General features: G+C 46.2%; 1 protein-coding gene across 1 annotated transcript in view; it reads right to left on the bottom strand.

Annotated features, from left to right (window-relative positions):
- The window catches only part of LOC143986866 (uncharacterized), a 273,378-nt gene that overhangs the window by 152,719 nt on the left and 105,168 nt on the right, over positions 1-15,491 (bottom strand). Inside the window, 3 exon segments of the mRNA XM_077485272.1 lie at positions 4,159-4,256; positions 4,373-4,496; positions 4,585-4,719. Coding sequence (XP_077341398.1) covers positions 4,159-4,256; positions 4,373-4,496; positions 4,585-4,719 — 357 coding nt within the window.

The following is a 15,491-nucleotide window of genomic DNA, read 5'->3' as shown; positions in this document are numbered from 1 at the left end:
CATCCTGTAAGGACGTTATTCCACTGCATAGCTTGGTGTCATAATCCATACCAGACCCTTATCCGAGCACGCAGCCCCTGCCGGTCAGGAAAGGGGTTGGGGATGAGCGAGCCCCCACCTCCTGAGCCATACTAGGCTGCATGCCCTCAACATGGGGGGGTGGGTGCAGCCTCATCATTGCCCATCAATGCAGCCTCACCAGTGCCCATCACTGCAGCCTCATCAGTGCCCATCAATGCAGCCTCATCAGTGCCCATCACTGCAGCCTCTTAAGCACTTACCAGTGCAGCCTATGAGTGCCCATTGTTAGGAAAAGGTTGAGGCTGGGTTCACACTATTGCGAATTGGATGCAGATTTTCTTCCGCATCCAATTCGCATGCCAGGAGATTGTGAGCGGCTCTAAATGGAGCCGGTTCACACATCTTCGGAGCGGCTTCGGTGCAAATTGCACAGGAGTCCTGTGCATCTTTTGGTCTGTTTCAGGTCCGAATTCAGCCAAAAATGTGGGCTGGAATCAGATCTGAAACAGTGAACAGGGACAGAACAAACCCCTGCTGTGAGCTGCTCCGTGCTGAGGTGTGAACCCAGCCTAAAGTTCCTGTAAACGGTTTCCTATAGAATTTAGTAACCGTGGTATGATGCCGTGTTGCTTATAGGTACCTTCTAGTGCACTTGGGAACATGGAGTCACACAGAGTCATGCTTTACCCAGAATTCAGAGCTAAATACAACATCATGACCACTAGATTTAACTGACGATTATAGGAAACTTTATTACATAAAATAGTCAATATACCTCATGGTTGGACAAATGCTTGTCACATTTATCAAATGAGCTTATTAAAATTAAATCTGTAAGTGTGAAATCTTACACCACAGACCTTACTCAGCCAATGAAAGGTAAGGGTTCCAATTTTTATTTTTCTCCTGCTATCAATGGCCAACACGGTACAACACTTCATCCATGTCTTTGGTGATCTCTGATCTCCTTATCAACTGTTTCTTACATGATGAAGATCAGCCATGGAGTATATCTGAGGTGTATATCAGGGTGTGCTTCTTCCCCACATGAGAGCTGTGATGTCCAGCAGCATTCATATAGAAGACATTTCCCACACTCAAGGCACTAATACACCTAAAGGATTGTGTGGGATCCCCAATGTACAGGAAGACGGGACCTCAGTCAGTAACAATTCCCTCACTCAGGACTGGAACGTGGCTTCTCCCCCGTGTGCAATCTCAGATGTCTGTAAAGAATGGACTTCTGTGAAAAACATTTCCCGCACTCAGAACAGGAATACGGCTTCTCCCCCGTGTGCAATCTCCGATGTGTGGAAAGATTGGACTTCCGTGAAAAACATTTTCCACACTCCGGACAGGAATACCACTTCTCCCCTGTGTGCAATCCTTGATGTCTAATAAGATCTGATTTTTGTACATAACTTTTCCCGCACTCGGGACAGGAATACGGCTTCTCCCCCGTGTGAGACCTTTTATGTCTGACAAGATCAGATTTTTGTACATAACATTTCCCGCACTCAGGACAGGAATGTGGCTTTTCCCCTGTGTGCAATTTCTCATGTATGGAAAGATAGGCCTTCTGTGAAAAACATTTGCCGCACTCAGAGCAGGAATGTGGCTTCTCACCTGTGTGCATACTCTCATGTCTGTAAAGATTGGACTTCTGTGAAAAACATTTACCACACTCAGTACAAGAATATGGCTTCTCCCCTGTGTGCAATTTCTCATGTATGGAAAGATAGGACTTCTTTGAAAAACATTTCCCGCATTCAGGGCAGGGATGTGGCTTCTCACCCGTGTGAGACCTCTGATGTTTGACAAGATCTGATATGCGCACATAACATTTCCCACACTCAGAACAGGGATACAGCTTCTCCCCTGTGTGCCATCTCTGATGTAAGGAAAGGTAGGACTTCTTTGAAAAACTTTTTCCGCACTCAGGGCAGGAATGTGGCTTCTCACCTGTGTGCATATTTTCATGTCTGTAAAGATTAGACTTTCTTGAAAAACACCTCCCGCACTCAGTACAGGAAAACCTCTTCTCTGTTGGAAGGACGGCCCCGTCCCTCACAGTCTGAGGTTCCTCAGGATAAGAGGAATACGATGGTCCATCTACACTGTGTGGTGCCGGATGGACATTTGAGGTAGTCGGGTTTTCTCCTGGACTATACTGTGTGATGTCCTCATCTTCTACTTTACAGTCTGGAGACAAAGTGAGACAATCCTCTGAGGTTTTCCTCATCTCCCGTCCATCTACTAAAATAGAAATACAAAGATTATTACTAGACATGAGCTGATTGGTTCCCCTAAACCAGGACTCCGCCCACATCAGGCAGCTTTGTCTCTGAGGATCTTACAATTCCCCCCTCAAGGTAACTAGTAAATGGGTCCTCTGATCTCCTACCAGATCATTTCTTTATTCATGGACCTTAGTCAGAGAGTGAGGAAACAACGAGAACTGTCTTTTATAGGAGTGACAGTGATGAGGGGATTATAGGACGAGTGTCCCCTCCCCCTCTATCACTCATTGCCATCTTCCCAACACAAGAAGTCCTGCACTTCCTTATTTAGTCCATGATTTAGTCATGAATAACAGCGGGGCTGAGCCCCACCAGAGGTCAGAGAGTGAGGATGGGGGGAGAACAACCAAGATGAAGACTGGACTGATCCTGAAGACCTCCATCATTGGGTTATTGACTCCTCCCTCATTATCACTTTCTGTTTAAGGTTCCAAAGTCTGAGGATGTTATCACATTATTATCAACATGTAAAAGTCTGTGTTCCAATCAAATCATCAGATATAAAAATGTCCAGCTGGTAGGAAATGGGTGAAACAGAAGAGAATTTATATTATGTTTACATATAGCAGTGGGTAGACGGGAGAGAGCAGAAGTCAGGAGTATGTGATATACAACGTGGAGTATATAGTGCATGGGGTCAGGAGTATATAATGTTTAATATAAATTATATAGCGTAAGGGTCAGGACTGATAATATTGGTGTTCCGCAATCAGTGGAAGCTTAAATGTTTACTTCAGACAAGTTGCAGAGGTCCCACACTGCTGCCTCCCATCTCCTGAAACTGCACTCAGTGACTTGGGTCTGAGACTATACAGACATATCCCTCCACCTGGCACAGGCAGCAGACAGGAGAACAAGAAACCCTGGGAGAATTCCTCGGTCAGAATCTTTCTAGACCTGGGCATGGGGCAGAAGACCCAAGACACATTCCCCACATACTGTAGGTCTAATAATATCTATGGTGAAAATCCACATTGTGCTACCATCTGAACCCCAGAACCTCCATAAATCCAGTCTAGATAAATAAATTGTGTCTGCAGCACAGAGAAGGAAGATTATCGAAGAGAAATCCAGGAATACAGGACGGGGAACACAGCTCAGGAAAGTGACCAGGGGATTACAGGCTGATATCACCCAGTCCCCGCCCCCTACTCTGGACCAATCAGTGAGCAGTATGGGTGGAGGAATGTATTTAGTGTTAATGACCCACCTGTGCTGATCTCTGTAGGAGTGTCCTCCTCTATAAATGTCCCCGTTATTCCATCCTCCTCCATAGACTGCTCATCATCCCTCTCTTCTTCTTCTGCTTTACCTTCAACTTTTATAAGTATCAGATCCTCACCCTAAGCCAAGAAAATTAGAGACAATTATATCTGTAAAGCATAAGGTTTAATATTGTAACACCACATAAAAAAAAATCCACACATCGATCTCCACAATTACATGTTCTAGATGCTCCATTCCACCAACCTGATGATGGTGGGGGGTGGGGTGATCTTCCTGTGTGGAATCCCGGGAATATCTCTCTGGTGGGTTCCTGGTAATAGATGACTCCATCATATCCTTGTGTCCTACTGAAAACTCCTCAATCACATCATACTCCTCATCCTCCTCTTTATACTCTTCTTTAACAACAATATCATCCCAGAGTTTTCCACACTGGAAAATATAATAAACATTAATTGTAACAAACATGCTGTGTATAAATCATACCTGTAATTACCAATAATTGTTTCTCAGCTACCTGATTTTTTATTTATTTTTTAATAATCTCAGGTACTTATATAGCTCTGTCAATTTATGCAGCGCTTTACATATACATTGTACAATCATTCACCTGATGATGGTGGGGGATGGTGTGACCTTCCTGTGTGGAATCCCGGGAATACAGAGGACGGGGACATCTCTCTGGTGGGTTCCCATTACTGGATCCATCTGTAGGAAACACACACACTGACTGAATACATTGTTTCTATGTGTTTATCAGATGATGGGGGATCTAGGTGGAGCCTCCGTACTGCTCTCTCCTTTACAATAAAGTCACCTCTTACCCGGTGATGTGAGGGGCGGCTGATTGTCCATCATGACGTCCTTGTAGAGATCCTTGTGTCCTTCTAAATACTCCCACTCCTCCATGGAGAAATAGACAGTGACATCCTGACACCTTATAGGAACCTGACACACACAATGATACAGTCACCATCCAGACACATCCCTTGTCTGTCACTGGATAATGTCCCAGAATTCCCAGAATCCTCCTCACCTCTCCTGTCAGCAGCTCCATCATCTTCTTGGTGACTTCTAGAATCTTCTCCATGTTGTGTCTCTCAGGTTTTAGGGAGTCACATGGAGGCACTGTGATGGTCATATGATCACCTGACTTCACAAGAGGAAATCTCTGTATTGGAAAACCAATAGGAATATCATGATAGAATCCCAGAATCCTCCTCACCTCTCCAGTCAGGTCTGTGTTTTAATAATAGAGATAAGAGTGATGTCATGTGACCTCCCAGAATCCCCCTCACCTCTCCAGTCAGGTCTGTGTTTTATTAACCACTGAACGCCTGCCCACTGTCAAATGACAGAGGGGCACTGCGGCTTTGGTTCTGGGATGACGTCGTCCCATAACGGCCGCTCTCAATGTGACTCCAATCTCTGTAAAGAGCCACGGCTCTTTAACCATGTGATTGGCTGTGTCCAATCACAGCCGGTCACATGTAAACACGGAGATGCCGGTAATCGTCGCCCCTCGCCTCACACTGACAGAGAGGAGGGCCAATCAGCAACACCTCCTCGCAGGAGACATCTACACATGTAATCAGGGCACTGAGCATTATAGTAATCAGGACACTGAGCAATATAGCACCACCAGTGCCAGCAATCAGTGCTCATTAATGATGTCACTCAGTGCTGACTATCAGTGCCACCCATCAATGTACATCAGTGTTGCCTATGAGTGCCACCTATTAGTGCCCACAAGTGCCACCTGTCAGTGCCCATAAGTGCGGCATATTATTGCCTCCTCATCAGTGCCCATCAGTGAAGGAGAAAAATTACTTATTTACAAACGTTACTGACAGAAACTAAGAAAAACTTATTTTTTTTCTTCAAAATTTCAGTCTTTTTTTTTTTTTGTAAAAATTTTTAAACCCAGCAGTGATTAAATACCACCAAAAGAAAACTCAATTTGTGTGAAGAAAATTATAAAAATGTCAGATAGTTACAGTGTAGCATGACCGCACAATTGCCATTCAAAATGTGACAGCGCTTAAAAATGGCCTGGGCACGAAGGGGGTATAAGTGCCTGGTACTGAGGTGGTTAATAGAGATAAGAGCAATGTTATTTGACCTCCCAGAATCCTCCTCACCTCTCCGGTCAGCAGGTAGATGATCTCCAGGGTGAGGTTTAGTATCTTCTCAGTCATGTGACTCCGGTCCTCCTCCATCCTCATTGATGTGGTCATGTGATCTATGTGGGTTTCTCTGTAGACAGATAGCGGAAAATTATCTGGACTGCATTGGTTGTATAATATTAAAATGGGGCTGTAAGAGTTAATAGGCGGGTTGGCCAAGTGGGAAGTGTAAGAAGAAAATTGGGTTACTTGGCGGTCTTTTTATAAACAACATTTGTATAATCATTCATCCAGCAAATCTGCATGTACTTTCTTTTTGTGTAAATTGGGCAAATACAAACAAACTGCATTCCAAGGGTGATTTAGGTGTAGGTAACGAGGTATAATCACTTTTGCTTCCCCGATCCTCCGCTCCTGCAGGCTCCTCGGAGTTGTAAGATTGGTCCACACTGCCCCTTCTTCGCTATTCCCCAGCAGTCATAATTTCTCCGATGTCCTCAAGTCCAAGGAGGAGCTCATGGCCCTTCCCTGGACAGGAGGGGGACAATCCACTGCCGAAATGTAGGGTGGGGGGGGAAGAGGAGAGTGGTGACAAGTAAAAGTGCTTTTCCTGGTCCCCTACACCTAGACAACCATTTAACCCTTGGAGTGGGGCTACCACTGTTATACAAGCGTCAAATGCTCATTTAGGTCATTTTTCCTTTTCCGGGAAATAGGCTTTAAAAGCTAAATACATTTTCACACACTAGGCAAAATCCAAATTTTTTTTTTTGCTCATAATAAAGTCCCCCCCACCCCTCACAAATAAGTCAAACCTTAAAATTGCGTGTTCCCATGAAATGCCGACTAACTTCACTACCCATCAGGGTGCAACACTTTAAAGGCCCTTCTAGGTCATCAGTTTGGAGTTAACCGGGAATAACAGTCCTAGACTGATTACTCTTGCTCTAGTGTCTGGGACGATGTATGGCCAAAAGCCCCCTATGTGATCAGCCATGCTGGTCCCAGGCCTGCATGAGGGACAGTGAAGCCCGGGATACATGGAGGAGGTAGTCAGGTACGGGGGGGGGGGTTGGTATCTTCAGAGGAAAGATATAGAAGTACAAATGTCAGTACAACCCGTATTGTAATCTCATCTCTCGTTACAAGACACTGCTAAGGTGAGAAGGTGACATCTCCAAAATGAGGAGAATGTTCCGGCCCCGTAAGTGGGGAAATGTTCTAACCCTGAAGGGATTAATCTAGGTTTCCACACTATATATGTGTGTTTCTTCATCTGCTGGAGATAAAAGACATCACAGTGACTATGGAGGAAGAGGACGGACATGACGGGGAGGTTACTGGGTGTAAATAGAAAATAAGATCTTATTACCTCCTCTGCTGCCACTTCCAACGTCTCCTCTCTACTTCTTCCTGACTCACCGCTAACTTGGAACTTCTTATTTATACCCGACATCACTTCCTATCTTGACCTGACATCACTTCCTGTCTGTATTCCATAGAGACTTATTTTCTGGATAGAATTGAGATCACCACCTTGTGGAGCTCAGAGGAACTGCAGCTCCAAGAAACATCTCGTAGAGTGAACACGGCCTTCTGTTGTGTGTGGATGTACTGTATATTCTTATAGATGGGGTCATCTCCACTCCCACCAAGAAATTTAAATGTATTACTGCCTAGTCCAGCCTTTCCAAGGCAGGGTTCCTCCAAAGGGTTCTTGAGAAATTAACAATTTTCTGTTTAATGACAATGTAGGAATGTCCTTCTTCAACTGACTGTTGATATGGTTACATAGTTAGTAAGGTTGAATAAAGACACCAGTCCATCCAGTTCAACCTGAGTGAGTGTCTACAATTGACCCTATCCCTGTACATTGCACACTCACATTGGTCCCTACCCTCAAGGAGCCCACAATCCAAGGTCCCCATTCATATACAAGGGCCAATTTTGGACAGAAGCCGGAGGAAACCCACGCAGGCACAGGGAGAACATGCAAACTCCAGGCAGGTAGTGTCGTGGTTGGGATGTGAACCAGCAACCCTTCTTACTGCCAGGTGAGAGCGCTAACCACTACACCACTGTGCCACCCGTAAAATAGATATGAGGGGGTCTTTCTACCATTGGTCACTAATAAGGAACCAATAAATGGATAACTTGGAATGAGCTTTGGGTTTGGGATGAACCTACGTTTGTACAGAGTTTGGCTTGTTTGAAGGTTCAATCTCCAGCTGCAGTAATAATAATCGCTGCTAAATGTGGCAGCTTCCCACTCAAGCCGGTTGATAGGATGTCAGTGGCCACAGGCACCATACCATCTGGTTACTCATCCCCGGCCCCCCCCCCCAATGTCAACTGGGGATTCCCAGCAGACAGGTGAATGCAAACAAAATGTAAAAAAAAATTAAAAATGTGTGGGGCACCCAAACAAATTCATACTAGGCCCTTCAGGTCTGGTATAGATTGTAAGAGGGACCTCTGCAAAAAAGTACAATGTACGAGCTTGTATCGAGGAACATGAGGAATCTGTACAACATAAGGCATCTGGAAATGTATATCTGCCTGCAGAAAACACAGGAGATATTGGAACTCTAATTCATGGTAACTAGTGATGAGTTGAACTTTCCTGGGTTTGGTTTGATGCTGAACCCAAACCCCATTGAAATCCACAGGATCCGAATCTGGCAGGTTACAAATACCCCTTATGGCCTGCTATGTGTTGTGGGGGAACTCAAGGGGTCTGAGTGCTAGTTTTTTTTTTAAATTCTAAATACAAATCAGCAATACATTTTTATTTGTTGGCAATTTAAACTGTGTCATTTTTTTTTCTTTGTAAATCTGCCCATATCTAATGCTCCATTCCCCACCCATCTGCTTATGTGGCCAGAGATTTCCGGCCATGTAAATGAATGGGTCAGGTCATGTCAGTGGTTTTTAAGGACACAGCCAGTGAAAGGCAGCCACTGATTATTTAGTAACCAATGACAGTTGTATAGCAGTGAATTAATTGTTGAAATAAAGACATGTGGCCATATATAGGCAACAATGTAACCCGCTCTTTTCCCCAATCTCCACCCATTTGCATAGACGACCAGGGATTCCCAGCCATGTAAGTTTATGGGTTGGGTGCTGTCAGTGATTGGTAATTATGCAGCGGGTGCTTCCTTAGTAACAATTGACAGTTAGAAGCTGTCACATTCATCCACACTGAGCACCTTAAATGTTCATTCCTTCTAGTGACTAAACAGTATAACTTGCATGGTTTCACTACTCTACTCTATACACAAGGCTGTCAGGATCACCTGCTAATGGCAACTGTGGTTCCCAGAGCTGTAAGGTGCAGTTCCAGTGGCTATCATCAGGTGTCTACCAGCAGCCAGCAGATCCCAGTAAATAGGCTCCACCTGATGCTGGCTACTGAGAAGGTATATGACCCCTCCATTTTATCGGTGCCTCAGTGTTCTGCCTATGAGCCGCTACCCTGCTTGATCTGTAGCCTGTGCCTTGTGTGCTGTATTTTGCATCCTGTTATCTGATTTCTGCTCCCCTTGTTCCCAGTCCTGCAGTGTTTATGTGAGCTTACCTCCATTTGTACATAGTGTATTATAGTTAGGTTGTTGAGTTGGTTGTTTGGTTTTACCATCACATTTATATTCACTTTTGCTTTGCGTATGGTGTGTTGGTGTTGTGTGCATTAATAAACTTTATTTTATTCATACTCAGTCCGATTCCAGCTTTTTTTAGGTGTGGCCCACCGATCTGGTTATCCCTGCTGTCTCTGGATACCCGCATTCAGAATGTATTAGCCCTTGTACACACGGTCGGACCGTGTTGTCGGATAATCCGACTGTGTGTGGTATGCAACGGACTGATTCCGTCGGACCCAATTTTCCAACTTGGAAATATTTTCCGACCAACTGGTTCGATCGGACATACTCCGATCATGTGTAGAGAATTTTGATCGGACAAAGTGCCACGCATGCTCAGATCAAATTCCTACATCAAAGCTATTGGCTACTAGCCTGAACGTAGTCCCATCGTAACGAAATTACGTCATCACGTTCTGAATGATCGGATTTTTCGACAACTTAGTCCGACCGTGTGTATGCAACAGTTTCGGACAAGATCCCACAGGCAAAATCCGACGGATTTGGTTGTCGAAATCTCCGACCGTGTGTACAGGGGCTTACACAACACTGAGGCCACTAACCACCAGATCAACTGCACTTGGGAACTGGGAAGTATCTGATCTCAGAATTTGCTATCTTTTTATGCAAGATGCATCCAGAGGAGGTGATCCATTGGGTGTTTCTGGCAATAGAGGATAAAGATTTTTGCCACCAGATTTTGCAGAGTCCCACTAGTGAAAAGCTGCTGGAGAACATTCAGATGGCGAACACCTGAGGCTACTTTCACACCGAGGCGCTGGCGGTAAAGCGGCGCTATATTTAGCGGCGCTTTACCGTCATTTTAGCGGTGCTTTTCGGCTGCTAGCGGGGCAGTTTTAACCCCCGCTAGCGGCCGAAAAAGGGTTAAAACCGCCCGCAAAGCAGGCGGGTTTGGAGCGCTGCCCCATTGTTTTCAATAAGAAGGGGTGTTTTAGGAGCGGTAAATATACCGCTCCTACAGCGCTCCAAAGATGCGGCTTGCAGGACATTTTTCAGCGTCCTGCAAGTGCACCGCTCCAGTGTGAAAGCCCGAGGACTTTCACACTGGAGATACAGCAGCGGCTGTTTGAAGGCGCTTTGCAGGCACTAATTTTAGCACTCTAGCACCTGCAAAGCACCTCAGTGTGAAAGGGGCCTTAGGTGATCAGGGCAGGTTTCCATTTTGTGAAGTACAGCCTTTGGTTTAGATTTGCTCCGAATTAGCTTTGTCTGGTACATCTTATGGCCATGATGATTTCACTCACTTTAGTTTGCCTCAGATTGAGTCTATAGCATGGTTGCTGGAAGATGGCAAAGCTTACTTCTTTTTGAGCACTAATCGGCTTGTTCCCTAAAGTTCCCTGTTAGGTTGTAATAATCAGACAAGGAAAATATAAACTAAAAAACTTTGTTTAGCCTTTACTCCAATCCTAGTGATAGATACTCTCCCCAGTTTCAGTCAATTCACACCAATTAGATCCTTCCTCTAGATACCAAGAATTTCTTCCTTCGTTACCCTTAGTACTAGCTACTACTGAGCATTCCATACTTCCAAATGTATCTCAGCGTCCTGTTGCCACTAGCTGCACCTTCCCTGCATTTAATCAAATGAAGGCTTCCTCTTCCGCTCTGTGGCCCTTGGCAACCCCTCAAAAATCTTCCTCTGCCACTGCTACATTTTGATCTTTGTTTCTAAGCCCTTGTACACACGGTCGGAGAATCTGACGGAATGTGTCCTATCGGACCGTGTTGTCGGATAATCCAACTGTGTGTGGTCTGCATCGGACTGTTTCCATCTGAATATCCGTCGGACCAAATTTTCCAACTTGCTGGAAATATTTTCAGACAAACTGATCCGATAGGACATACTCCAATCATGTGTAGAGAATTTCGATTGGACAAAGTGCCACGCATGCTCAGATCAAATTCCTACATCAAAGCTATTGGCTACTAGCCTGAACGTAGTCCCATCGTAACGAAATTACGTCATCACGTTCTGAAAGATCGGATTTTTCGACAACTTTGTCTGACCGTGTGTATGCAACAGTTTCGGAGAAAATCCGACGGATTTGGTTGTCGGAATCTCCGACCGTGTGTACAAGGGCTTAGTGTGGTTACTACTTCCCCACTAGCAGCACAGCCAGGTCAGCACCATGTAACCACTTGCAGGACACCAGTATCTAAACTAAAAAAGAAACACAATTTTTTTCCCCCACTTGCACAATTATTATGTTATTGTACGCTCCTACACCAACCATTGTTCAACCTGCCAGTTCTTGCCTTCATGCCTGCTGCCTCAGACCGGTCTGCCTCCAGGCCAGCTCATTCAGTCCCGTCTGTTCCAGTGCTTACCACTGTAGCCCAGCATGTTCAAGTGTGTGCGGCTCCAGTCCAGCCTTCTCCTGTGATTGCTGCTCCAGCCCAGCCTATGCGAATTGTCCCTGTCAAGTCCATTCAATTTGTTCCAGTCTTGCCCGTCTTTGTAGCAGCAACCTCAGTCCAGCCTGACACTACATCACCTATGGGTCAGTCTGCTCCATACTTGGCCTCAGTTCTGACTAGGGCCCTTTCAGATTTGGGACTCTTAGTACCCAGGCCCTATTCTGCTGCAAAAATATCTGCTCAAGCCTTTCTAAGCCCTTGTACACACGGTCGGACATTCTGACAACCACATCCGCTGGATTTTGTCCGTCGGATCTTGTCCGAAACTGTTGCATACACACGGTCGGACAAAGCTGTCGAAAAATCCGATCTTTCAGAACGTGATGACGTAATTTCGTTACGATGGGACTACATTCAGGCTAGTAGCCAATAGCTTTGATGTAGGAATTTGATCTGAGCATGCGTGGCACTTTGTCCGATCAAAATTCTCTACACACGATCGGAGTATGTCCTATCGGACCAGTTTGTCGGAAAATATTTCCAACAAGTTGGAAAATTGGGTCCGACGGATATTCCAACGGAAACAGTCCGATGCATACCACACACAGTCGGATTATCCGACAAACCGGTCCGATAGGACACATTCCGTCGGAATCTCTGACTGTGTGTACAAGGGCTAAGATAATCCATCCATCCTTGGGACATACTGACTCACTTAGCCAAGTGGGACTCTCAAACACTGCTTAAAGTCACTGTGCACCAAGCCCATGTTCCAACTTCCCAGCCTGACTTTACTGTTACCTCTCCTGCTGTCCAGTTGGACTCTACTGATCTTTTACCTGATATCCAGTTTTACTTTACAATTTTAAACTGTCAGGGCCTGGCTCACCAGCTGATGGTACTGTGGTTCCAAGCGTTTAAGGGTGCAGTTTGCGATGGCCACCAGCATGTGTCCACCAGCAGATCACAGTAATTTGGTTCCACTTGATGCTTGTTGCTGGTAAGGCATATAATCCCTTTCTTAACTTTTATCAGTTCCTCAGTGTTCTACCTGTGAGTTACATTTCTGCTTGATCCTGCCCTGCTTCTGTGAGCTTCCTTCGGATTGTACACAGTGTATTATATAGTTAGGTTGTTGGTTGGTTATTTGCTTCACTGTGACATGTTCTTGACTAGTGTACTACTGTACAGGGGCGGACTGACAACTCATGGGGCCCCCGGGCAATAGGAGAAGATTATGGGGCCCCCAGGCAGTAGGAGAAGATTATGGGGCCCCCGGGCAATAGGAGAAGATTATAGGGGCCCCTGGGCAATGGGAGATTATGGGGCCCTGGGCAATAGGAAATTATGGGGCCACACAGTATATACACACAGACACACAATATACACAGACAGAATACACATGCACACACTGAAAAGGTACTGGAGAGGCGGCGCAGCTATAATCTTGGGATCTAAAAAAAAAAAAAAAAAACAGATTTCATCATACTGTCCCTGGTTTTATTGAGGCTGGTAACCCTGATGGGGCCCCGTAGTGGCATGGGGCCCTCGGGCAGTGCCCAAGTGGTCAGTCCGCCCCTGCTACTGTATGTATGTCCCACTGTATATGACAAACTACTGACCATTGCACTCTGTACGTTGGGCTGTATCTGACATCCTCTTGACCACTGAACTCTGCACACAGGCCTACGATATACTTTTTAACACTGCATTATGTACGCTGGACTGTACGGCCATGGACAAAAGTTTTGAGAATGACACAAATATACATTTTCACAAAGTTTGCCGCTTCAGTTTTTATGATGCCAATTTGCATATATGCCAGAATGTTATAAAGAGTGATCAGACGAATTGCGATATAGATCTACAGGATTTAGTGGTGGAATATACACTATAATTCAGTGCCACTTGTTTAACCACTTGAGATCCGCGCTATAGCCGAATGATGGCTACAGCGCGGATCTCCTTTTCCGGGACTACGTCTATTGACGTAGTCCCATGCACGAGCGGCCTGCGCGCCCTGTGATCGGCGAGTCTATGAGACTCGCCTGATCACCGATCCGTGCAAGGGGTCGATCCCGACCCCTTATCACGTGATCAGCTGTCAGCCAATGACAGCTGATCATGTGATACAACGGAGCCGGTAATCGGCTATTATTCCTCTTCGCGCTGTCAGCGCGAGGAGAAAAAAAAAAGCTGATCACCGGCGGCCGTGATCGGGACATCAGTCCCGATCACGGCCAGCCCTGCTAGTGCCCACCTGCCCCCTGCCAGTGCCCACCTGCCCCCTGCCAGTGCCACATTAATAAAAAGTAAGTGCCCCCCGTCAGTGCCACCCAGCAGTGCCCATAGTGCCACCCAGCAGTGCCCACAATCTGCAACAAAGGTGCTGCACCCCAGTGCCACATATCCGTGCCCATCAGTGTCATCTACCAGTGCCCAGCAGTGCCGCCCATCAGTGCCCAGCAGTGCCACCTATCAGAGCCACCTATCAGTGCCCATCAGTCCCATCTATCAGTGGTACCTATCAGTGCCCATCCGTGCCACCCATCCATGCCACCCATCCGTGCCACCCATCCGTGCCCCCCATCTGTGCCATCTTATCTGTGCCCATCTTTGCCCATCAGTGCCGCCTTATCTGTGCCCATCGGTGCCGCCTTATCTGTGCCTATTAGTGCCGCCTTAACTATGCCTATCAGTGCCCACCAGTGCAGCCCATCAGTGCCCACCAATGCAGCCCATCAGTGCCCACCAGTGCAGCCCATCAGTGCCCACCAATGCAGCCCATCAGTGCCCACCAATGCAGCTCATCAGTGCAGCCTATCAGTGCCGCCTCATCAGCGCACTTCAATGAAGGAGAAAAATGACCCGTTTGCAAAATTGTATAACAAACTATTAAACATGATTTTTTTTGTTTGTTTAGCAAAAAATAGAACTCTGAGCTGTAATTAAATACCACCAAAAGAAAGCTCTATTTGTGGGAAAAAAATGATAAAAATTTCATTTGGGTACAGTGTTGTATGCCCGCGCAATTGTCATTCAAAGTGCATCAGCGCTGAAAGCTGAAAATTGGTCTGGGCAGGAGGGGGGTTTAAGTGCCCAGTAAGCAAGTGGTTAAAGCGGGAGTCCACCGGGACTCCGCGTTTTTTTTTTTTTTTTAAAGCCAGCAGCTACAAATACTGCAGCTGCTGACTTTTAAAATAGTGACAATTACCTGTCCAGCGCGCCCGCGATGTCGGCACCCGAAGCCGATCTCTAGATCGTCTCTCGAGTGCTGCCGCCGCCATCTTGGGTATGGGAATCAGGAAATGGAGCCTTTCGGCTTAATTTCCCGGTTCCCTACTGCGCATGCGCGAGTCGCACTGTGCAATAAGGAAGGTCCCCGCTGCCTCTGGGATCTGTGTGTTTCCCAGCAGGCAGCGGGGCACTTGCGGAAAGGGGCGTAATCTACGCCCCTTTCCGCAGAGAGCTATCCCAGAAGTGGGTGCAGATACCTGTACTGTACAGGTACCTGCACCCCCCTCCCCCCTGAAAGGTGCCAATTGTGGCGCCGGAGGGGGGGAGGGTTCCGATGAGCGGAAGGTCCACTTTAGGGTGGACCTCTGCTTTAAACACTTGTTAAAGGAACATTACACACATTTTATCATTTTTAAAGTGGCGGCATAGAGGTGAGGGTGTTTTTAGCGCAGTGGTGAATACACAGGTGACAGGGCGAGTGTATTATTGGTTCACGAATTGCAATTAATTGCAAAGCCCCTCTTGGCCACGAAATTTAACTTAATCCCCAAAAA

Source organism: Lithobates pipiens, unplaced genomic scaffold (assembly GCF_037356315.1).
Source record: "Lithobates pipiens isolate NorthernLeopardFrog02 unplaced genomic scaffold, aLitPip1_a1.2 Scaffold_18, whole genome shotgun sequence".
Classification (NCBI taxonomy): domain Eukaryota; kingdom Metazoa; phylum Chordata; class Amphibia; order Anura; family Ranidae; genus Lithobates; species Lithobates pipiens.
This window is presented reverse-complemented; position numbering and strand designations above follow the sequence as displayed.